Source organism: Tasmannia lanceolata, unplaced genomic scaffold (genome assembly GCF_043159265.1).
Source record: "Tasmannia lanceolata isolate RefF3 unplaced genomic scaffold, GAP_Taslan_0.1 ptg000015l, whole genome shotgun sequence".
Taxonomy (NCBI): Eukaryota; Viridiplantae; Streptophyta; class Magnoliopsida; order Canellales; family Winteraceae; genus Tasmannia; species Tasmannia lanceolata.
In genome coordinates, this window is record NW_027518692.1 from 42,075,787 (window position 1) to 42,101,252 (window position 25,466).

Sequence of the window (25,466 nt, forward strand, 5' to 3'; positions counted from 1 at the left end):
TGTTATATTTCTGCATATCTGATTTATTGCAAATTCAAGTTTTGTGGAATCTCAAATCTTTGTAACTTTCACTGTCTCCCTTTGTCAATCAAATTTCCATTCACTCATGATTTTAGCAATAACCTATTTAGAGAAATGTTTCTGTTGTTTGCACTTCTCATTCACAAAGATGAACATGAACATTGAAATTGGTAAAGAGGTGAACAGAGAATGTTAAGAGAAGTGGGCAGAACCATTCAAAAAAAAAAAAAAAAAAAAAAAACAAGAAAAGAAAAGAGAATTGGGCAGTAGCAGAAAGAAAAACAAAGGAAGTAGTAGGAAACAAAAAGGCTTCAAAAAGAAACACAAGCAATAAAGAGTTCATGCGATCTAAGTTTTTAACACTAGCAAGTCAGAACCAGCGGTGCAACTTGGTTCGGATCGGGTTGAGCTTTCGCTAAAGAATCAATTGGAATTAACCCAAACCCAACGGGGTTTTGTGCTAACTGGTAAAAGCTCAACCCAAATTCTCAATGTTTGGTTGCACAAAAGTCGGGCTTTCTTAGGGCCTTTACTTGCGTTGGCATGTCATCAAAATCTCATGTTTGGTTGCTATTAGAGAAATGAGATCCCCGAAGATCACCAGGTATGTCTCCCGATTGTCTTTTGCTTGTCTGGTGATGTGGCATACCAGCACACTCCCAACAAAATTCAAGCAAAAAACCACCAATGCTTGGGATTGATATGCTCTCTCTCTCTCTCTCTCTCTCTCTCTCTCTCTCTCTCTTTTTGTTTGTAGCAACACTCCCTACCACTACTCTACGAGACTGACAACCAAACACTACTTACCACTATGCTACGAGGTAACTGTGAGGAGACCCCAAGGTTTGTCTCCTCCCTGTTGACTACTTGACAACTTAATTCACCACCACTCTACGAGGTAACTACAAGACCCAAGTTGTACCCCTACTCAGAAGCCCTCATTTCCTCTAAAATTGGTAGCAATCCATCCCAATATAAAAGGGTATATCATCATTAAATTACAGAGAATCATAGCAAAAATCATTGAAGGAGCTAATTTTCTTTCCTGAACTTCTTATTAAATGCCCATAAGTCTGATTGCATTAGTTTTACATAAACAAGGAAAGAGATCTCCCGAACATAAGAGTTGGAGATGATCAATTCACCAACAGACTAATACAAGAATCGAATATGTTTACCAGTAGAACCTCACAAAGAAGGAAAAGGCAGCGATAAGCCGTAGAATGCTTAGGGATCAACCAAACATCTCTTTTTTTTTCTCTATTACTTTTATTTTTATTTAAGAATTGCTTCTCCTTCAATTATCCTCATTTGTGTAGTATTTTGCAAGCAATGTTGGGCAGATTTGGAGGGTCGTGGTCTTGTAGAAACCCAAGGCGTTGGCATATCTGTTATTGGAGACAATGCCACTGTTTTCAGTGAGCAAAATACGAGCACGGTCCCTTCCGACTTTGAGCTCGTTGCACCCTGCCACTGGGCTGCTCACCAACACCACTTCGCAGATCTCTTCTTGGTGATCATCGGGTGCTTCGATCTTGTAGGATCCAGTGTTGTCTGTCACTGCCTCGCGGATGAAAGTAATCTTGTGATCGTTCCGTTGCACGCATTCAAGCTTCACCTTAGCACCTGCACAAAAACACACAATGGACAACTTAGAGAGTCGATGTTTTTTTTAAGTATAAATGATTATATAACACCAACTCTAGCATTGTAAGCTTTTGGAGTAATTGGTTATTTCGCATGGTAAGCTTTTGGATTAATTAGTTATTTCGCATGGTATCGGAATCCTGGGTTCAAAACCCGACTGCTTTTGGAGTAATTGGTTGTTTCTCATGGTATCTGGGTCCTAGTTCAAAACCCAACAACGCCATTTAAAAATCCATGTGTACGTCCAACCTAGAAGTGGGGGCCACACGTGCCATGTGTACGGCCAACCCCCAAAAACTAGGGGCCACATGTGAGGGGGAGTATTGAATTATAAATGATTAAATAACACCAGCTCTAACAGCTTAAGCTTTTGGAGCACTTGGTTGTTTCACACATTGAATATTAAAACCTGAACAAAGCATGTTCTAATGATGATGATCTCTCATTCTCCAATCTGCCATTGGACTAACAGAAAGCAGCCCTCAAATAAAAGATTCCCTCCCATTCATTCTCTTAGAACAAACCATGGGACCTATGACAAGGGTCCTTTCATAAACCCCAATGGTGGCGCTGAACTGCTGATCAATAATCCATCCTTAAACTAATCAAAACACCCATAACCCATATGTGTCGTGATCCACATTATCATGTGGATACCAGATTCCTTCGATAATTCATCCAAAATTTTATAGTGAAGAAGGTTTTGATGGTACTTCATCATCCGAAATTCTATAATGAAGAAAGTTTTCATAATACATCCTTTGTTGGAATTCTATACCCTGCTATGCCACAAATATCTCCGATATTTTCAAAACATAGTGATGCCATCACAATATTTTGATATAACGACAAAATCCCAAAAATGATTCCAAGAGTATAAAAAATACAAAGATATTTTCATTTATCATGATAATATCACAATATTTTTAAGATATTTTTTTCTTAATTTATATATTTTTAAATTATTTTGTTTTATATTTTTTTCTTAATTTATAAACCCAAAAAAAAATAAAAAAATATATATCCTGAGATTTTTCCTAGCCAAGAAATTCCTGAAAACGATATTTGTGACATAGTTACCGGGGATGTAGTAAGTAGCATCAGTCTCAAACCCTGCACGACAAGTATCACAATAAACCCGGCCCTCAATCAAGAAGTTGGTGTTTGCACAGGCGATTCCGAGGGCGGAGAGGAAGCATAGAGCTGCGATGACACAGAGAGATTGGAGCTTAGCCATGGTATTTTTTTTACTTATATCTTTTTCCTTATATCTTTTAACCTTTGGAAGAACAGGTGATACACAGAATGAAGAAATTTATAGTAGAAGGGAGAAGAGAATTAAGGAAGAAATAAGGGAAGGTTGGTGTGTTTTTGTGGTGGAGCTTAAAAGAGCGGTTAATTAACAGCTTTTTACTATAAATAGCTATTTCTTAAGACTGGTTCTTACAATCTAACAGATAAATGAGGGTCTATGGCAATTTCGCAAGTGAATTTTGAGCCCCTCTTTTCAAGAGCCACCCATGTATTGCTTGAAGGTTTTTTAACTGAATACCAGCATTCTTGGCCCATGCTATTCATGGGTGTAAAATATTGGGCCCCACTCCATCAAACCATTAGAGGTGCAAAATAGTGGGCCCACCCTATGAGGCTATGAATGGCTTGGGTGGAGAACTTGGGACCCACCCCATCAAAATATGATGTAAAATGATGGGACCCAACCTATCGAAACACGGTGTAAAATGATGGGCCCTGCCCTAGACATGGATTTGGGTGGAGATTGTGAGCCCATGCATGGTTGGAAAATGATGGACCTCACTTATCAAAGGGCGCTGATCTCTCCCCTCCCCCCCCTTTTCACGGCTGGCTAACGTTAAAAGTTAGGCTTTAACAGCTCTAAACTGAGGTTATATTCCCTTTTTTTTTCCTTTTTTATATGAGGTAGTGTGTCCCCACTCCCCCTTGAATCATTTAGTGCACGTTTCCCACCTTCTCTCTCTTTGGAACAGTTGATGGGCCCCCAAAATTCTCCTCCTTGGTGTCCAAATCCAACCCACTATGACATTGTACCGTCCAGAACATAGGATGATCCAAGCGGTCCATATGATAGGCCACATCGTAAATAGGTTGTGTCCCAAAAAACCGTTTCCATATGATGATCCTAGCCCTCAGATATAAAGAGAAATTGCTTATTATGGAAACCTCTATAGATTGAAGGGTTGTGATCATCATATGCAAATGATTTGGGGGGCACAATCCATTTACGTTATGGCCCATCAAATGGACGGCTCGGATCATCCTATGGTCTGGACGGTACACTTCATTTTCAAAAATATGGGTGGGGCCTAAATTGGGCCTTAACGTTATTGTACGAACCACACCATAGGATGATCCAAACCATGGACGGCTTGGATCATCCTATGTTGTGGGCGGTAAGCTCTTCAATTTGGAAAAATATCGGTGGGGCCTATGATTGGGCCTTAATGTTACTAGACGACCAACTCCATAGGATTATCCAAACCATGGACAGCTTGGACCGTCCTATGTTGTGGACGGGCCTTAATGTTACTTTACCACCAACTCCATAGGATGATCCAAACCATTCATTTGATGGGCCACAATGTAAATAGGTTGTGCCCCCAAAAATCATTTCCATAGGATGATCACAACCCTACAATCTATAGGGGTTGTATAAGATGTAGTTTATATTTAGATCGGAGGGCTAGGATCAGCCTATGGAGATGATATTTTGGGACGCAACCTATTTACGTTTATGGCCCATCAAATGGACGGTTTGGATTATCCTATGGTGTGGTATGGGCGGGGCCTACGTTGTTCAAAGATGGGCCCACCATTCCACCAACGGTTTCTGTTGGGCCTACCAGCTGTTCCTGTTGTGTGTGGAGAGAGAGAGAGAGAGAGAGAGAGAGAGAGAGAGGTCTTTCCTATTCTTTAGGACGAAAATTGTGAGAAAAATATGCCGGCTTTCCTTTTTGCAAATTTCTCTGGCATCTCCTTCTTAGCAGGAAGAGGTTCGGGCTCCATTATAATGGGCTTCGTCTTCCGATTTGAAACGATCTCAACTTACGTTTCTTCATTTTTTTTTTAGGACAAGACAATGCAAATCCATATGACCTGTTAATACACGATACTTGGCAGAATAAATGCCTAGCCGACTTCTTTTCTTCATTCCCGTTTTCTCTACTCCTCTTATTCTCTGTGGCTGGAGCTTTCTAGAGCAGATCTACCAACGAGGTAAGCTTCTCTCTCTTCTCTTTCCCGTTTTTTCTTTTCTTTTGGAGAGTTCAGATACGCCTTTATTTTTCTTTGATGCTCTCGGTTTGGTGATGGGGTCCTTTTGATTTCCCGTATTTTTTAGGTTCTTTCTTTTTTCTGGTAGGGTGTTTTGTCTGTGAAAGATGAAAAGGGAGTTGGTTTTTATTAGGTTTCTGTTAGTTTACAGTGGATGGTATGGTTTTTCACAATTGGTTCTCGACAAAAAGGTAATGATATGAGTAGTTTCAAATGTGAGAAGCACATGAAAACTTCATATAACCCCTCTTACTATCAGCCTTATTTTGTTCCTTCATATGGGTTCCAAATCAATCAGATGTTTTATACTTGATCAATTCAGTTGGGCAATCTTAACCATTCATTATAATACATCCTAATGTTAGGCTGATTTTGTCCCTTCATATTGGTTCCAAATCAATTTGATGGTATATTCTTAATCAATTAGGCTAGTCAATCTTAACCATTCAATTGACCGATTGCTTGGAACAAAAAAAATTAATTTAACGAAAGAGGCACGCATGGTACTGTTTTTTATGCTGTCAAACTAGTGGTCATTGGATCACTATATTTGTTTTCCATCTCGTTTTACTGTGCGCAATAGATCTACAGAAAAGAAAACCTTTATAGTGAAAACTTTCACCATGTAAAAGTTTTACTCATGCCATTGTTTTACGACCGTTTTACGGAGAAAAGTAGAGGGCCTTCAATTCACTTTTATACACATGTATCTTACAAAAGAAAAGAGTGAAAAAAAACAATCAAACTTGGGTTTGGTTAATCGCGTAGTAGTGGTAGTAGGTGGGGGTGGTTTTTGGGTTTTGGGTTGGGGTGTCAATGGATCCAGACGGTCCGATGGATCATCCGAATCTGAACGTTAATGAACAAGATCTAGGCATATCGGACGGATCCATGGACATGTTTTATATCCCTATCATAGGATCCAAAAAAAATTCTGATCGGATCAAGACATAGATCGAATAGTCACAATCCAAAATGTTTTTACAAAAACACCCTCAAAATCACAAAATGTGTGTGCTATAAGAAGTTTTTTTTTCTGGAAAAATAAACCAAATTTTGATTTCATGTTTCACAAGTTTTTTGGGTTCCCCCCCTTTTCACGATACAAGTCTCCTCATCTTCCCCATAACCCTAACCCACTTACCTCTCTTCTGTTTCCACTCCACTATGCTCTCTTCTTCTTCTTCTTCTTGTAATCCTTATTCCCTCGATTTTCTTCCTCCTCTTGTAACCCTAAAAATTACAATGTACAAGCTCCAATTTTTCTATGTCTTCTCTGCTCTATTCTTTATCCCCGCGCTCCGAATCACCCATGCCAACTCCAACTTCATCATCAAGAACCGCATTTACTCCAATACCAGTCACTCTTTGAGACCAATGTGACTAACTGCATCCCAGGTATTTATTCCCAAAAGTAATCAATCTTTCCTATTGTAAGATATTTTCATTATTTTTCAACGAAAACTGCCAACGTTCGAATTTCATTTTCCATGGACTATTTCTACGTTCGAAAGTAATCAATAAACTTTCGAATTTCATTTTCCATGGACTATTTTTACCATTAAAAAAAATGTTTTTCACAATTTTATTTTCTCAGGATCCAAACACACCCTATGTTTGGATTGCAGAGAAAATGATTAAAAAGAATTTTTCTTTTCTTTCATTTAGAGGAAAATGGCTTATACAGAGGGATACCATTATAAATTGAAGTTTTTCCTAGATAAAACTTGAACTGTTACGGTTTAAGTTCATTTCTATGTGTAATCAAACAATGAAAAGCAAGAAACTCTGATAAAGTTTTTCTTTTTCAAGCTTTTCCATAAAATTCCTGAAATCCAAACAGGGCCTAAGTTCATTGGTTCACATGATTTGTGTTTAGGATTACAATTAAAGAGTGGAAAATGAAAAATACATTCGCATAGTGAGCAGAGGAGAGGGGTTTGAGAAGATGCAGTAAGGGTTTAGAAAGAGAAATATTTTCGTTTGGTTGGTAATCTTATTTTACTCAATTAAAATGGTTATTGGGTTGCAAAGAGAAACGATTTCGTTTGATTTATTCTCTCTATATAGAATAAATATCATACCTTCCGTGTATAGACCTATCCTCTATTTATAGACTTTACTTCTATATATAGCCCTCTATACACATAACTTCTGTGTATAGCCCTTTAAAGACAAATAACAAACGTAACTTACACTCTCTCTCCCCTCTGCGTTAAAGGGCGTTAGGTTTTCTTCTTTTTCGGTTACTTCTCACAAGTTCGTTCAAAATGATAGTAATTGCGGCTTCTGATCTCCCCAACGCCTAATACCTATTTTCCTTTCGCATGTTTTTCTCCACGATTAAAAAAGGCAGAAGGTGTGGAAGAGAATCAGAACGGCTTCTCCCTTCTCTGAAGTTATTTCTCCGTTCATTGGTTTTGTAAATCAGTAAACTTTTCCTTGGCTTATAACATGGCTTATGTTTTCTGTTGGGATTCACGGGTAGAATTTGTTATTATTCAAAAAATAAAAAAAATATTAACATGTTAAACTAGAAATGTTAAATTTTTTTCTGCAGATAGCATGGATACAATAGTGCATAAAATATCTTTCAAAAGGTTACTGAATGAGATTTTACATAACCGAAGTTTACCACCTCCAGTATACACATTTGACGGGTTATTATCGAGCATCTATTGAAATTAGAAACACAGTTGAAACGGGTTCAACATTGTTTTTTTATGGGAAACTTTTTAAGAATATGATCGATGCCGAGGAAGATGTAGCAAAAATTGGAATTCTACACATGAAACAATACTATGATCTTGAGATAGAAGACTACAATTATGAAGAACTTCAATTACTACAATTCCATTTTGAACGCCTCAGTAATATGTATGAAGACTTATTGAATGACTACAAAGAACTGAAAACGCAGCTCAACAGGGGGAAAACATCATCTGCCATTTGTATTAACCAATAGATTTACATATGAGAAAACATTTCCTACACACTTGTGTAGGTAAGTTACCTAGGCACTACCTTAAAATACAGTGGGGGCCCACATTGTTTGGGTGATCCAAACAATTCATTTGAATGGTCCTCACATAGATAGGGTGTCCACAAAAAATCAGATCCATAGGATCATCCCAACCCTACGATTTGTGGAGGTAAAATGGACGTGTGTAAACCTTCACAAATTAGTCCATTTTTTGCCTCCATAGTTTTGAATGGTTAGGATGATCCTATGGATCTGATTTTTTGTGGACACCCTATCTATGTGAGGACCATTCAAATGAATTGTTTGGATCACCCAAACAATGTGGCCCCCCACTGTATTTTAAGGTAGTGCCTAGGTAACTTACCTACACAAGTGTGTAGGAAATGTTCTCTCTTTATATATATACATTTTATACTATTGTAATATCCTAGAGTACTTATATTTATTATTAATATCAATTATGACTTGATAAATCCCAGTATGGATATATAAGAGAAGAATTAAATTTCTTTTGATAGACTTTGTAATATTTGTTATTAATATCAATTAAATTTCTACTGTAATATTACTGATGTTCAAACATTAATTTAGAAATAGGGTTATCTTTAGGATTTATCCACATCGATCTCTCTAAGAATGCATCTTTAATTTTAAAAAAGGTTTTAAAGCATATTTTGTCCTTGCGCCGTGCATCGCACGGGACTGCAACTAGTAAATAGGTATTTCTTTAGACTGGTTCTTACAATCTAACAGTATTGTAACCAACAAAAGAGCTTCTGTGGCAATTTCGTAAGTGAAATTTTGCAGCCTCTCTTGTTAATAGCCACGTACATAAAATGTTAAAGTTTTTAATTGAATTAGTCAAATATGAGGTGTCTCTTTTCCCACAATTGGGGGGCTCTCACGGTAAGAGCGGATTTTGCTTCTCCTTCCAATTTTTCCTCATCTGTTGTGTTTTTTATAGGCAATGCTGATCAGATTTGAATCCTTTACTTTAGCATTTGCAGAGACACACATAATGGGTAAGCAGAGAATCATGTTATGTACATTAGATTTCAAAATCTGAACAAAACCCTAATGGTGATTTTTCATTTCTAATATGTCATTGGAATAACAGAAAGAATTCCTCATGTAAAAGAACCCCAGTTCAGTAATTCTGTTAGAACAAAAGATGAAACCTATGGCAGGACAACAATGGTGCTCCTATCATGCTAGGTAAGTTTTTTTTTTTTTATTATTTTAAATTTTTTTATATACCATCAATACATCCTTAAAATGATAAAAAACCAATAATCCATCTACCTCGAGGTGGGCATAATTGGCCGTAACACAAATAAACAAAATAAAAGATAGAGAATTGGGGGAGAGGGATTTGAGGTGGGGTAAATGGGTTGATGATGTGGCACTATCTTTGTACTTGTATTTAAGTTCTTGTGTTTCAATGAAAATACAGAGAATTTTGCAAGATACCCGCATCACGTAGCGATCCACATTATCAAGTAGATACTAGAAAATATGGAGATTTGATAGATTTCATTGGGAATTACACAACAAAGAATGTTCTTCAATTGGGTAATACTTTATATATTAAATTGTTGGGGAAACACAAACTGAGCGACGAACGAACTACAGTGGATAAACTTTCTCCTTCTATATGTAAATCAAGAAACTAGCTAAGAACAAGAAACCACAAGTATGCAATGGAATCCACCAAGCATAATCAAGAACACAAGATTTAATGTAGAAAACCTTCCAATGTGAAGTAAAAAAACACAAGAAATCCATTAAAAGGATAAGAGGAATTCAATGTCTTTCTTCTCGAGTTTTCCCAAAACTTGAGGCTTACAATAGGAAAGATTGCTTACTTTTGGGAATAAATACCTGGGATGCAGTTAGTCACATTGGTCTCAAAGAGTGACTGGTATTGGAGTAAATGCGGTTCTTGATGATGAAGTTGGAGTTGGCATGGGTGATTCGGAGCGCGGGGATAAAGAATAGAGCAGAGAAGACATAGAAAGATTGGAGCTTGTACATTGTAATTTTTAGGGTTACAAGAGGAGGAAGAAAATCGAGGGAATAAGGATTACAAGAAGAAGAAGAAGAAGAAGAAGAAGAGAGCATAGTGGAGTGGACACAGAAGAGAGGTAAGTGGGTTAGGGTTATGGGGAAGATGAGGAGACTTGTATCGTGAAAAGGGGGGGAACCCAAAAAACTTGTGAAACAAGTGATAGGGAGAATGAATGGGATATATAGTAGAAGGGAGGCGAGAAATAAGGAATGAATGATGGAGAGATTGGTGTCTTATTAGGTTTTTTTCTCTGGTTGTTTGTGATGGATCTTGAGCTGAAAATGGTTAATTAACATTTTTTTTTGCTGTAAATAGGTGTTCTTTGATCATTGTCAAGACTGGCTCTTCCAATCAAATCCAATAACATTGTAACTAACGGAATAGATTTCAGAGCCCCCCTTTAAGAGTCATGTATGAAATGCTTTAAGGTTGTTAAATGTATAATTTTAAGTTAAATATGAGATGCCTAATTGAAATCCCTTCTCTCCTCTCCTCCCTCTGCAACTCTCTCTTCTCCTACTCTATTCCATGATGCTCTTTCATTTTCTACGATTTTGCAGGACCCGAAAACATCCACTTCGCCATGGAAGATGAAGAGTAGTGATCCCTCTCTGACGTCGAGATTCCGCCCCTTCCGGCGATATTCTCACAACCAGAAAGATTCATTGCGCCACCGAATTCTCGATCCCGGTAGTGAGATAGTACTACAATGGAATCGCGTCTTCCTAGTCTCTTGCCTAGTTGCTCTATTCCTCGATCCACTCTACTTCTACCTTCCTTCCATCGGTGGTGATGTGTGCATCGAGACCGACTTGAATTTGGGGATCATTGTCACCTTCTTCCGCTCAGTTGCCGATCTCTTCTACTTGGCACACATGGTCCTCAAGTTTCGGACTGCATTCATTGCGCCGAACTCAAGGGTATTTGGCAGGGGAGAGCTTGTGATGGATCCTCAGCAAATTGCGTTCCGCTACTTGAAGTCGGATTTCCTAATCGATCTTGCGGCGATGCTTCCACTCCCTCAGGTGAGTTATTTTAATTATGAGATTACTTAAAACATTGAACTTTTTTGTTCAAAAATTCTTTTCTATTTATTTTCTCCATATGGAAGAAGTTACATTCCTCAAATTTCTTAAGAAGGCCCCTTCTAAGTTTTAATTTTTCATGTGGAATATGGTGGGCATTTTTTTAAATTTCCTATTTATCCATGCTTGAGTTGTTCTGCTGCGGACGAAAACAATCAAGAACGTGCGGCGTGAAACAAGTCCGTTATTCTTCAACTTCCTTGATTTTGGTATCATTATAAAGGTTTTTCGATTACCTATCTAATGAGCCCAAGATCGAGCTATTTGGATGTGATTTAAGGAAGTTATGAGCATTTTACGGATATGGTATGTGTATATTACGTGATTTTTATTTTAGACTATGTCATGTTCCTACAAAAAAGTTTATACAAATTGAGAAGTAATATATTCCCCATATTCAATTGCTTAGTCCATCATAAATACAGTTTTCATATAAAGAATTCCCTAAACTAATCTGTCTACTGTTTCAAGTCTTGCATTCTATCATTCAAAAAATGATGAACTTTTAATGTGACTCATTCACTATGAAAACTTATGTTGTGTTATTCTTTATTTCTGAGGGTAGGGTTCAAATTTAAGCATCATATACAACGACAGATTTTCTTCTGTTGGGTCATCCTACCATTGATCGAGCGTTAGATTGTCCTATAATTTTTTTCGTTAGGTAAGCTGGGATCGAACCCATGACCTCTTGGCTGAGGAACAAATCCTTTAACCAACGAGCTAGAGGCTCAACAATTGTCCTATAATATGTTTATTGATAAGTGAAAGTCTTGAATGAAATGTCAAATGGAATAATCCCAGAGCCTAAGGTGTGTATGAGATCATATAATGGACTTAAACAGAGTGCAGACAGTGATTATTCTAGCTTATGCTATTTCGTAAGCTGTCCGACAAAATGGAACATGTTGGTTAGAGGCCTATGGGGTGTAGGAATTAGGCCTGACAACTGGATTTTGCCCAGTGGCAGTCTTAATCTGAGATTTACTTGCAGTTTTAGACCTAGATTACAGAACAGTATCAACCCAATCATTCATGATAAGACATAGCATCAGGTCATAGAACTAATGTGTCCTATTTCGAAATGCCTGTTACCAGTTTTTCTTTTTTGGTAGGTAGACTGGGATTTTGGAAGGACCACTGTAAGATCACTTAATAAAAAGACTAGATTACAACCAAGTGTATGTATTCCTGAATAAATAATCATGGACAATAGACAACAGATTGGTGTAATGTCCTTTATATGAATGGCCTAAAGAGAGAGTCAGCTTCTTGTTTTTGTTTTTTTTTGAAAGATTTATTTTATTTCAATTGAAATAGGTAAAATAGGATGGCCACAATGATCTCAAAAAATACCTTCTAAATGAAAAGATGAAGTACATGTCTTTTATCGTTCTTTTTATTGTCAAATATCCTTCAATTTTGCTCTACCTAAATGTAGTATATAGATACTGAAAATGTTATTTATATAATAGCTGAGATTTCTCTCTTTCCTATTTAATTCTCTTAAATCTATTCTCCCGGGCTGGCGAAATAGTAGAGATGAGGGCTCTTCACTGAGAGTTACAAAGAGAGGTCCATGCTCTCTTTAAAGAATAATATGCTTGCTCTCTTTAAAGAATAATATGCTTTGTTATTTAACTTCTTACTATTTTATCTTCCAATAGGATATTTACGAAGCTCAATCTGATTTATCATTTTTTAATGTCCAAGAGTTCAATTCACTCGTTTAACTATTATGCTTTGAAATCTTGATATCTTGGTTCGCATACCATTGAGTTCTATACCCCGCTTCCTTTGGAACTGAAAATTCTGTTAATGGTTTTTGCAGGTCATCATCTGGTTTGTAATACCAGCAGTGAGAAGCTCCACTTCTCACACAAATAACACTCTCGCTTTGATTGTTCTCATCCAGTATGTTCCTAGATTGTTTCTCATTTTCCCATTGAATGCGATTATAGTAAAAACAAGTGGTGCTATTACCAAGACGGCTTGGGCAGGAGCTGCGTACAATCTACTTCTCTATATGCTAGCCAGTCATGTATGTATCATCATTCCTATATTTTGTCGCGATCTTTTTTTTTTACAATATTGTCATGCTCATTCAGACATTAACTCAAACTCAAGGTTTTAAATTTCGGTTTTGATTGACATGGAAACAGAAATATTTCGGTTTCGGTGGAAATTTTGGTGGAAATCTTGTAAAATCACAGAAACATATGGAAACATATACAAATGATGAAATTTTAAGATAAAATTTTGGTAAATGCTAGAATAAGCACAAATTCTTACTTAGAAATCATCACATAAGCAAGAAAGCCATCCATAATGGCTTAATCACATCGAACACCTAGTGACATGCGTCGCGACACATGTCTGGAACTGTAAAGTTAATAAAGAAGTACAATGTAATGAAGTATAAGAAAGTACAATGACTAGTGTCCCCTCCAAGTATCATTCTCTACATTAATGAAATGAAATGAAATGCAATTGATACCATCTTTCCAGTTTTTGTCATTCCAACCATTTTGGTTGAATTTTGGAAATTTCAGTTGAATTTCGAGAATTTTAGTCAAATTTCTGGAAATTTCGGGAAAATAATGACATGGAAGGAATTCATTGAGATTTAATCTCAGTGGGGATGAAAACAGAAACATTTCAGTCGTTTGGGGAAATTTAAAACCATGCTCAAACTAATGGAAACTTATCAAAATATTCGCTTGCATTGAATCTATGAGGTTATTTTTTATAATCTTTCCTTATGTGCAGGTTTTAGGAGCTTCATGGTATCTCTTGTCTATTGGTCGGCAGAGTGCATGCTGGAAAATTGAGTGTTCTAAGGAGAACGGAACCATGAATATGCCAATGTGTAATCCTAATTTTCTGTATTGTAGTAGTTTGAACCAGAGTGACCGGCAATCCTGGCTGAACACCACACATGTGCTCAGTAACTGTGATGTTGCTAATCCTGATATCAGTTTTCATCATGGAATGTTTGCCGAGGCTTTCATTAATGACGTTGTTTCATCCAAGTTCGATGAGAAGTATCTTTATTGCCTTTGGTGGGGCCTGAAAAATTTAAGGTACAATCTCATTGGTCTAGGACACTTCTAGTTTCAAAGTTTGGATGTTGTTGATACCATCCACAATTTCAATTATTTGGCCTGAATGAATTATAATTTTGGCTGTGTTACCTTTATGTTATTTTATTTCCTATATCAATAAGTCATTAGAAACACTAAAATAATAGCATGTCTGATGAAAGCTTAGTTGTAAATTCCGTTTCGGTCGCCATTTCGTTTTGGCCACCGAAACAAAATTTCGGTGGGATTTCGGTCATTTCGGTGTATTTCGGTCGAAACTTTTCGGTCACACAAAAAATATATTAAAAAATATGAGAAAAATCCAAAAAAATAAAAAATCAATAGAAAATGATGAAAAACTAATAAATAGTCCAAAATATGTGTCCCAAAAGGCATATTCATTACTTAAACACATAAAGTCTTGCACAAGTCCAACTGATAGTCTGATACATAGAAAAACATAAAAAAAAGAGATACATGAAAGTGAAACATAGACAATAGCTAGTAGCAACAACTCTCAGTCATCATAACCCGGATGATCATACTCAATGTCTTCTTCGTCGTCGCCACCGTCATCACCACCTGGACCACCAGTAGGGACATCTTCTTCAAGAGGCATGAGAAAGTCGTCGTCGTCGTCCTCGGCCCCAACCACAGCAGTAGGTGCTTCAAGATTTACCCACCCAATGTCTTCCTGCGTGAATATGACATCTTCTTCTTCTGCAACCCAATCCATCATGATTTCCAGATGGTCTATGCTCAAAGGGTCACTAGTGGTAGATGATTTCCTCAACAAGTCCCTGAAAAGGAAAACATTAAGTTTAATGTCAAAGGTTAAACTTAAAAGCTTAAAGTGATGAGGTGAGAGTTAAAAACATTATATTACGTTGTATATCTTTGTCGAAACTTAAGATTGTAATGGACAAACCCCAAGTCATCCAATCTCTGGTGCTCCAACCTATTTCTCTTTGCAGAGTGAATGTGTTCGAAGGTGCTCCAATTCCTTTCACACCCAGTTGCACTGCAGGTCTGACTGAGGATTCTGATCGCAAAGGTCTGTAATTCTTCCACGTCATCTCCGAATTGATTCCACCATGCAACTGTAAAGTAACAAATAGTAAAGCATTATTTGTTGAGAAACTGAAAGTTAAAATGAATTATACTTAATTAAACAAACAACTCAAATATACCTGGTCCCAACTTCGTTCGGTTGCGGATTGCAAGCTTCATTCCAAACATACCCTTAGCCTCTCGATAATCCTCAATCTGATTGGTGATGAGGTCTTGTGTAGCTTCATCAGGTACCAGTCGAGTGATGCATGCCAACAAGCCTCTGGTTACTTCATTGTGCCTAGAGAAGGTAGGAGTGAAAAAGAGAGCAGGGTTAAGAAAATATCCTGCTGCATGGAGGGGACTGTGGAGTTGCCTATCACATCTTTGGTCGATGATCCTCCAGATGGGCATGTAATCTGATTTTCTCTTCAACCTCTCCTTGATGTTCTCTTTGGCCCTATCCATGGCCTCATATAGGTAACCCATCGCCGGTTTGTCCTGCCGATCTACCAAACGCAGCACTCTCACTAAAGGCTCGCTGATGTTTAGAATGTACTTGCATTGGTCCCAAAAAGATTTATCCAACACAGTACTAACTACCCCTTCACTCAGTGGGTGTTGGACAGACCTACTAGTACTATACTCATCAGACACAAACATCTGCTGAAGTGCTTTCCGATTCAACACCAGACTTTGTATGCTAATGAAATTTGTAGCAAATCTGGTTGCAGCAGGGCGGCACAACTCCTTCCCACCTGTGAACTTCTTCCTCATCAAATTCAAGAGGCGTCCATGGTTGTAGATGAACTTTGTAATCGTCCGAGCCCTCTCAATTGTGGTTGCTATGTGAGGAAATACAGTCGGTTTGCACAGATGCTTCAAGATGAGATCTAAGCAATGAGCTGCGCACGGAGTCCAGAAGAATGTACCAAACGCGGCTTCTAGTCTTTTCCCAGCAGCTTTGTAACTTGGCTCACTATCAGTTACAAATTGCACCACATATTTCGGATTCACCTCTCCGACAATCTTTTCAAATATATTGTATAATTCATCGGTATTCTTCACTATGCCAGATGCATCAACGGATTTGAGGAATATGACTCCTTTAGGGCAGTACACCAAAAAGTTGATTAGGGAACGTTATTTGATATCTGTCCATCCATCTGCCATAATGCTACAGCCAGTATATCTCCATGACATCTTAATCTCCTCCAAGTAGTTGTTTACCTCATCCACTGTATTCTTCAAAATGGAACCCCTTAAAGTATGATAAGTAGGTGCCTTATAACCCGAACCCACGGCATTCACAGCATCAAACATAGGTTGCCAGAAAGGTGAATTGGCAACGTTGAAAGGGAGATTGGCATCGTAGCAAAGCATGCCAACCGCCATGTCTGCTCTATCCACTGTTTCTTTGGTAGCCAAAGCACTTTTAATGCTTGGCTGGGCTCCAGGGGTTGTTCGTGGTGCAAAGAAATTCCTAATCCCTCCTGTGATTCCCTTTTTCTTCCTTTTTGTACCACTCGGTTCTACTAGAACTTCCTTACCCCTTCGTTGAGGCAATGGTGTGCCAATATCTTCTTCATCCTGCTCTTCTTCTTCGTCTGGTGTGCCATAAAAATCTCCAACCTCTGCTCTGGATAGGCTCATCCTAGCCCTTTATTTTCTCTTTGCATCTAAAATTGCTTCATTCGATATTTTACATCTTCAGTCACTTTTTTGCATGATGCTACTTCACCAGGAACAACCGCTGAATGTTCTTTCTAGCGGGTTATACCTCCACCCGATATGACTTTGCCACAGAATATGCAAGTTACTTTATTTTTTTGACCCGGAACCAATGTACCCTAAGCCCATGCCGGGTCATCCGATATAGCGGGTGCCGAACCAGTAGAGGATGCTCCTGCAGAAGGTCCCGAGCCCGACCCACTCATTTTGAAATGAAGTAGAAGAAGGGGGAAATGAATTAGAAAAAAGGGAATTGAAACAAATTACAAAAAAATGAAGTAGAAGGGGACAAATGAAGTAAGAAATAAAAGAAAGGAAATGGAAAGAAATAAAGAGAACCTTGAGGTTGAACTTGATTTGAAGAGAATAAGATAATATTAGCCTTCCCTCACTTAAATTTGTAGTGTAACTTGTAAGCCTTCACTTGAAATTTGTAGTGTAGCTTGTAATTTGCAAGCCTTAGGAAATAGTTCTTGTAGTTGTAAGTTGAAGGTAGGCCTTCCCTTTGCTCCAAAATGAACTTGGATTGGGTTGAAGAAGAGTGTAGACTTGTAGGAAATTTATTAGAATAGATAGTGTCAGTGAAAGTAGAAAAGAGAAGGAGAATCACTTATGTGAAGGTGGAGGAGAAGAAGGTAGGGGAAAGGCTATTTATAGAGTTTTTTATTGTTTGTGCAAATAAAAACAACTAAAATACCCTTTCCAAAAGCTATAAACGGTCACATTTGGAGGCTAAAATGGTCAAAAACCCAAAAGAGCCGTTACAGGGGCATTGATGTAATTTCTGCAAAAAACAGTCAAACTAGCCGTTATAGGCAATTTCGGATGAAATTCAAAATTTCGTCCATTTCGGACGAAATCCGAAATTTCGGTCAATTTCGAACGAAATGGCCAAAATTGATCGAAATTTCGGACGAATTTCGTCCATTTTGGACGAAACGAAATGAAACGAAATTTATAACCTTGGATGAAAGTAATGCCATTTCCCCTGAAATAATAGGAAGCTCCATATTCTTAGCATTCCTTTTTTGCAGCTATTTTAAGTGAACAAATATGTTCTAATATGAAAATTGAAGGTGGATACTGATGCATTCCCGTCAATTTCTGTAATGCATTTCTTTCTCTTTTCCATGAGAAATTTATTTCAAATGGAGCTCAATTAAGTGTTGGCCATAGCTTATGATAAGGTGCACATTTAGAAGCCCAATAAAGGTCTATTTCTAGTAGGAATCAAAGTTAGAAATTAACTTGGTTTAACCTTAGATTGATGCGATGAAGGCATTAGTATGTTTATTCTATAAAATAGCATTAGAAGAGGCATTAGTATGAGGGCCAATCAATGATGTCATTAAGCTTGATTGTATTTGGTGTATTACTTCAAATTTACAAGACAAAGCTCTTGTAATGAAAGAAGTGGTGGTTTGAATAAGACGCCAAGAAGTGAACCCATATGAAGATTCTGTTAAGAATGGTTGAAGAAGATAACTTGCAATTATATATAAATGCCAGAAAAAAGAGTACACCGAAATGAATATTCTGTGGATTCATTTGGGCAAGGATAAAAGAGGTTACATGGAAATGAGATGTCCTAATCAGAGTTGCAAACCAGATAAACATTAAGCTACATTTTAATAGAGAATCTGAGGTGATTTATTTTTTTCCATGTGTGTGTGTGGGTGGTGGTGGTGGTGGGGTGGGTGTGTGTGTGTGTGTGTGTTGGGGGGGTTGCGGGGGTGGGCAAGAGCAGAATTTTTCTCTAACTTAATTGCATCTGAATGTCTAATTGAGTTTTAGTAGACTATCTTATATAGATTTTGTAGGCATAAAATAGAATAGTGGTCTAAGGGGATGGACTCTAGAATATTTGTTTGATTGATGGGAGATGGTAGTGGACCATCAATTTCCATTCAATGAGATATCATGATTTACTTTCTTTTGGCCTTCGCCAAATTAAATATCAAACAAAAAGCAACACAGTTTAAGCTCCCATAAGAATTAAGAGTCATGGAAAAGGTTCTGCACTGTCATATCAGTTATTAATTAAGGACTATGTTCTTAAACAAGAGATATTCATTTACTTGTGAGTTTGATCCGTCCTTAATTGTCATTAAAACTTGCTTTTGATTGATAGAATTCGACTCAACTAATAGTGATTATTTATGAGACGACATTTCACATTGGAAATACATTTCTCTGCTTGTCATAAAGAGGAGAGATTAATGAGAATTGTTCCGAAATGCAGTTGTTGAAGAGGTGTTTATCTTTCAAAATTTTCTCAACTGATTTTAATTATAGAATGAATAATTACTGCCGTTCGTTTTGTGGTCACTGCTAATTCATATTCTTTATTGTTTTTTTTTTATCGGTAATATTCTTTATTGTGTTGTACAGCTCATATGGACAGGGATTGGAAACAAGCACTTATACTGGCGAGACATCATTTGCCATTCTCATATGCATTGTGGGCCTAGTTCTATTCTCACACCTTATTGGTAACATGCAGGTAATCTTGTGCGTTCTTTTTGTTTTTGTAAATGATTATAACTATGATTTTTGTGGGGCCTCATGCCTTCAATTCCATAATATTAATTGCTGTCATATGCAAGTAAAAACTCCATAAGTAGATTTTCTTAACTGGTATTAATATGGTTATGGGCCAGTATGGTGGATAAAATGGAAATTGATGTAGTGTTGTAATTTCTACCATGTGTTGTCAGAACTTAAAATTCTATATGAGACGGAAACAACCATTGGAGTATCAACCACATATTCCACTCTTAATCTCACAAACTCTATTTCTTCTCTTTCTCTCTTCCTCTTCTATCTTCCTTCTACAAAACCTAATGCCTTTCAAATATTCCCCATCTGGTAGTTTCATATAGTAATTCATTGTGGGGATTGTTGAAAACTGAGAGATCTCTAATCCTCCCAAAACATGATTAAACTCGATGTGCAGCGAACGACAAGATGAGATACAAGAAACACACACACAAAGAAAGAAACACAAGATTTGCATGGTTTGGCAGTGTGCCTACGTCCGTAGGAGAAAAGAGTTTCTCTCGGTCAAGGAAATGCCCAAAACCTCTCACACGCGTTACCCTAATATGTGGCTTATATATTAATGCCACTACATCAAGAATGACCAAAATACCCTTATATCAACCAACATTTGCGTCTCACACATTAGTCCGCCAGGATGATGAATCACTGCTAGAATACAAGACATCCGCACAACTGGAATCCTTTTTTTTATGGGTAAGCTGGGGTTAGGCGGACCCCTACCAGAACATTAAATAAAGAAAGATGGTACAATAGCAGGAACAAGACCACTGCTCAATTTTTAGAACAATGTCGAAGGGAAGGGCAGAACAACAGGGATACCCTTGGAGACAAACTCAAAACAAGCAAGAGAAATGGAAATATACGAGCTGGATATGTGATCCCTAGAGCAGGACCCCATACTTAGGTGAAGCCTTATTTATTGTGATCCAGGAGATCTATCATCTTCTTGCTATACTTCCGTGTTCTCTGGCTTTTCCTCAATTCCTGAACCGCCGGGGGTTTACTCATTAATCTCATTAGGATGGAAGATGGCCCACATGTCGACGAAGATAGGGAGAAGAGAAAGTATGTTTTCCTCTTTTCCCTTGGACGTTTTGCCATGCATCTTCTTCAGAGGGATTGGATTCCAATTGGTAGGATGGTCCTTCCACATTCCGATTTCCTTCGTCAACGTTGGATGTCCCTTCCTCTAAGGTATCTAGCATGCCTAGAATAAAGTATGAGTTGTGGAGCACAACTGGAATCCTCAACCTAGTAAGCAATCAAGTGCGTCTCTCTTTCATAATTAACTTGTGTTTAATGGCTTGCAATGAACGTACACTTTCCTTCTTAGTGCTTCCCTCTCCACATCTCTCGCCAAGTGGATCAGCAATTCCTATGTGTCGATCTGTAATGGACTTTTCCTTTTATTTCTTTCACAATGAGATGCTGATAAGGAGTCAAGTGCAGAGTGTGTCAATAAATTCAGGGGTCTCAAATGAACTTTCCCTTCCATTTCTTTCTCAATGAGCTGAATGCTTCCGATTGTCAACTGTCAAGAGGTGTATCTTTAACACCATGATCAGTGTTTAAATTCAACTATATCAAGGGGAGGAACTTGTATACTATTTCAGCATTTTTACCATTAAAGTGTGCTTTTATTGGTAAAATATTCAATGATCAAAATCTTATGTAATTGTAACTTTTTTATTCCCTTTGTTTTGTTGCATCGTGTTACATATTCATCTTATGTGTTTTAGGGATTTTGACTAAGGTATATCTGCCAACTAAGTCCAATTTTGTTGGTCAATTAATTGTTTATTTTATATCTGTTTGCTGAGTTTCAGAAACAAGTGTTTCCTGGCCCAGATTACTTCTTGTGAAATTACTTATTGTTCTTGCTATCTAATCTTTTTTGAAGACCTATTTGCAATCTACTACTGTGAGACGTGAAGAATGGAGAGTTAAACGAAGGGATACTGAGGAATGGATGAGGCACCGCCAACTACCTCAAGACTTGCAAGAACGAGTTCGCCGGTTTGTTCAATATAAATGGCTTGCTACGAGAGGAGTAGATGAAGAGTCCATTTTGCGATCCTTACCTCTGGACCTCCGCCGGGATATCCAACGCCATCTTTGTCTCGCTCTTGTTCGTCGTGTAAGTTTTTCTAATGGCCCTCCATCTTGTTCATTACATCTCTAAATACTTATCTTAATGTTTTTGAAGTTGATTGGTCCAATGGATATATAAGTAAAATAAAAGTGTAGCTTTCACAAAATTTTCTTAGTTCAATAATAATTGGCAATGGTCATTGGAGAGAAACTTCCAACCTCTCTACTTTCATTGTTAGAAACTAATTCATTTAAGTATTAGCCACTGTATGACTGATGCAATCCATAGTTTCTTGAAAATACTTCTTCAAACTGTAGAAGATCCACGAACCAGATACAAATTCCATAGAGGTTTAGTGTGAAATAGGGCCATAATTGGATGTGGATCTTTTGCATATTAAATGGATCTGAGTTTTTTTACACCATATTTCATAACAGCTTCAGGCTTATTTTCTAATACTTCACTTTATCACTATGAAAAACTGATGTTGTATTTACGTTGTTTTTGAAACTCTCTCAACACAATGATATGGATTTCTGGAGATTTTTATTTTAATGCACAAATTTGCTTCCAGAATTAGAAGGTATTTCCAACAAACTTGTTGTACCCGTGACATGTAGCATGAAAATTTTAATTCTTATAAGAACTAAATTTGAATAATTCAAACTAGGAAAGAAAAAAATGGTGAATTTTGGGCCTATTTCAGAAAAATGCAAGTGTTCGGGGATGAAGGCAAATCTTATTTTTGATAAACACACACATATGCAAATACCTTCTTCAAAGTTCAAGGTATAAATAAGTATATCTGGTTCGCTAATTGTCAGAGTGAAAAGTTAGCATCCTCTGTTTAGCCCTTGCATATACCCTGATGATGGAATTATTTTTTTTTAATTTTTTAGAAGAGGTATAAGGGAAATCTCATGATTCATTCTGCTATGTGAATGTTAGGTTTTTAGGATTGGATGCTCAATTGCATGAAATGGCAAGAGGAGCAGAAGCGGGATAGTGTTGTTCGCTGAAAAATGATTAAAATGTGTATTTGAAAATTTTATTCTGAAATAAGTTGCTCATCTTCCACAATATGTTAGTTATGTGTTTTTAGCTATTACATTCTTGATTTCAATGTATGCTGAGTTTTACCAAACTTGTTTGATCCATTGGGTCCAGATCAAATTTTTGGTTTAGCTGATTTGATTTCGAGTTTTGGGTTTTGAAGTTGTTAAAACTTAGTTTTCAATAATATTTGAATTCCAAAGATGAAAGAATTCCAAATAGTATACAAGCAGTGTAAGATATTGGGTTCAAATCATGGTTTCACTTGTGTACCATTTTGCAGGTCCCTTTCTTCTCACAAATGGATGATCAGCTCCTGGATGCCATATGTGAACGTCTGGTCTCATCCTTGAGCACTCGAGACACCTACATTGTTCGCGAGGGTGACCCAGTGAATGAGATGCTTTTTATCATTAGAGGCCAATTAGAGAGCAGCACCACAAATGGAGGAAGAAGTGGATTCTTCAATTCCATTACCCTTAGACCTGGAGACTTTTGTGGGGAAGAGTTACTGACATGGGCCTTAATCCCAAACTCAACCTTAAACCTTCCATCCTCTACCCGAACTGTCCGTGCCCTTGGTGAAGTCGAGGCATTTGCCCTCCGTGCCGAAGACCTCAAGTTCGTTGCCAATCAGTTCAAACGTCTCCACAGCAAGAAGCTCCAGCATGCTTTTAGGTATTGTGAAACAATCAATTACTCCAAAACTTTAATCTGTTAGAGTTTGTGTTTTTTATTCATTTATACTTCAAATACTCCCCCTCGCGTGTGGCCCCTGTTTTGGGTTGGCCTTACATGAGTATTTTTAATATCAACGAGTTGTTGGGTTTTGAACCCGGGACCTGCCGTAGGCAATAGCTCTGATACCATGTGAAACAACCAATTATAATTGTCAATACGTGACTCGACTCGTGACTAATTTCTTAATTTTATGACTCGTAAGAGTTTTTGACAAGAACAAAAAAAAAAATTATATATGTGTGTGTGTGTGTCTATATATATATATATATATATATATATATATATATATATGAGGAAATGGTTTGTGTGCAGTTGCATAGATAAGCTATCTGTGCATGGCTGCACAAACCATGGTGGGGGGCACATTTTTGGGGGGATCCAAAGCATTCATTTGGAGGCCCTTCCATGGATAGGGTGTGTACCAGAAATCAGCCCTATAGGAACATCCTAACCCAATCAAAGTTGGAGGGGAAAATGGACACACTGTTTCTACCCATTTTTTCTCTCCACAAATGGCAGGGTTAGGATGATCCTAAAGGGCTGATTTTTGGTACACAACCTATCCATGGAAGGGCCTTCCAAATGAATGCTTTGGATCCCCCAAAAAATGTGCCTCCCCCATGGTTTGTGCAGCCATGCATAGATAGCTTATCTGTGCAGCTGCACACAAACCATTTCCTCTCTCTCTCTCTCTCTCTCTCTCTCTCTCTCTCTCTCTCTCTCTCTCTCTCTCTCTCTCTCTATATATATATATATATATATAAAGCATGTAGAAATATAACCCATTAGCACATAGATAAAGCACTAAGCCAAAAATATAAATAACTATATGCTTGTGACTTGCATGCACAAAAATAATTTAGTTCTAAGTTCCAAGTTTTCAACCATTAAAACAAGAAAGCATAGGCCCAACGACTTGACTCGAGTCTTATTTTTTCGAGTTGACTCCCAGCGACTCGTTTGAGTCACCAGACGACTCGGAAGAGTCTTCAATAGAGGCGAGTCACCCATGCGACTCGCCTCGAAAGCCCAACGACTAAACTTGACTTGGGAATTTACTCGTACTAGTTGTAAGAGTTTGACAACTATGCAACCAATTACTCCAAAAGCTTAAGCTGGTAGAGTTGGTGTTATTAAATCATTTATATACTTCAACAGGTACTATTCTCACCAATGGAGGTCATGGGGAGCTTGCTTTGTACAAGCTGCATGGCGAAGGTTCAAGAAGAGGAAATTGGCAAAGGAGCTAGCAAGACATGAGGGCTTCCTCTATATGCCAATGCCTGATCAAAGCGATGAAAGTCATTATGGTGATGTGCCCATAGACAATGATGCCAATAATGCATCGATGGAAACAAACAATTTTCAGCACCTTGGAGCCACGATACTGGCTTCGAGGTTCGCTAAGAATACAAAGAGAGGGGTGAATCAGAAGATCAAGGGGGGTGGCCTCATTGGCGGCAGCATAAAGATGCCCAAACTTATGAAGCCAGATGAGCCTGATTTTTCCATGAACTTAGAGGATGATGATGGGGAAACAGATCCCATTTGACGATAAAATTATGAAAGAAGTTCATTAGAGGTTAGTTATAGGATCATTGTACATATATATTGTAATACTAGTGATCATCCAGGTACATTTTTTAAATGTTTTCTCTTTGTTTTTTTTTTTTTTCTAATACCAACAACGAGTGCTTCACATGCTAGTGCTGCTGGTGTCTGAGCATGTTTTCATTGCACTATTAACCATCTGCCATCTATCTTAATTTATTCAACAGGAAGTTGAATTAAAAAATATTGAAAATGAGCCCCCATTTTTATTAAATGTCTCAAAATTTCTGAAAACTCATTTTTTAACCAATTTAGAATGGTAACAGATACCGCTGACTGTAAACAATATGTGAAATTCTCCCCCATTAAGTCTACTTTTATTGGCTTTCTAACTTGCAGGGCATTTTCATTTTGCATTCCACTTCTATCTGATATAAAATTCATGTATATATGATAAAATTGTTTCATCTATTTGTGAGCCACCTCCAGT

At 37.6% G+C, this 25,466-nt stretch overlaps 3 protein-coding genes across 4 annotated transcripts; 1 reads left to right on the top strand and 2 right to left on the bottom strand.

Moving 5' to 3' along the window:
• Positions 1–1,044: 1,044 nt before the first annotated feature.
• On the bottom strand, positions 1,045–2,974 carry LOC143846030 (major pollen allergen Lol p 11-like). Its single transcript, XM_077354437.1, has 2 exons — positions 2,749–2,974; positions 1,045–1,647 (listed from the first exon to the last, which is right to left on the bottom strand). Exons 1-2 carry the CDS (start codon positions 2,903–2,905, stop codon positions 1,319–1,321), a joined length of 486 nt encoding a protein of 161 aa, XP_077210552.1. The 5' UTR covers positions 2,906–2,974; the 3' UTR covers positions 1,045–1,318.
• Positions 2,975–4,645: 1,671 nt separating this feature from the next.
• Positions 4,646–25,131, top strand: LOC143847342 (cyclic nucleotide-gated ion channel 18-like). Of its 2 annotated transcripts, XM_077356137.1 has the most exons (10): positions 4,646–4,920; positions 8,925–8,982; positions 9,078–9,175; positions 10,589–11,053; positions 12,945–13,154; positions 13,883–14,196; positions 19,369–19,480; positions 21,440–21,676; positions 22,968–23,362; positions 24,584–25,131. In XM_077356137.1, exons 4-10 carry the CDS (start codon positions 10,619–10,621, stop codon positions 24,975–24,977), a joined length of 2,097 nt encoding a protein of 698 aa, XP_077212252.1. In that variant the 5' UTR covers positions 4,646–4,920; positions 8,925–8,982; positions 9,078–9,175; positions 10,589–10,618; the 3' UTR covers positions 24,978–25,131. The 2 variants fall into 2 exon arrangements, with proteins under 2 accessions (XP_077212252.1, XP_077212253.1); XM_077356138.1 differs by lacking the exons at positions 8,925–8,982; positions 9,078–9,175.
• Positions 15,079–16,641, bottom strand: LOC143845870 (uncharacterized). Its single transcript, XM_077354277.1, has 3 exons — positions 16,636–16,641; positions 15,387–16,275; positions 15,079–15,296 (listed from the first exon to the last, which is right to left on the bottom strand). The coding sequence occupies exons 1-3, from the start codon at positions 16,639–16,641 to the stop codon at positions 15,079–15,081; spliced, it is 1,113 nt and encodes a 370-aa protein (XP_077210392.1).
• Positions 25,132–25,466: the final 335 nt, after the last annotated feature.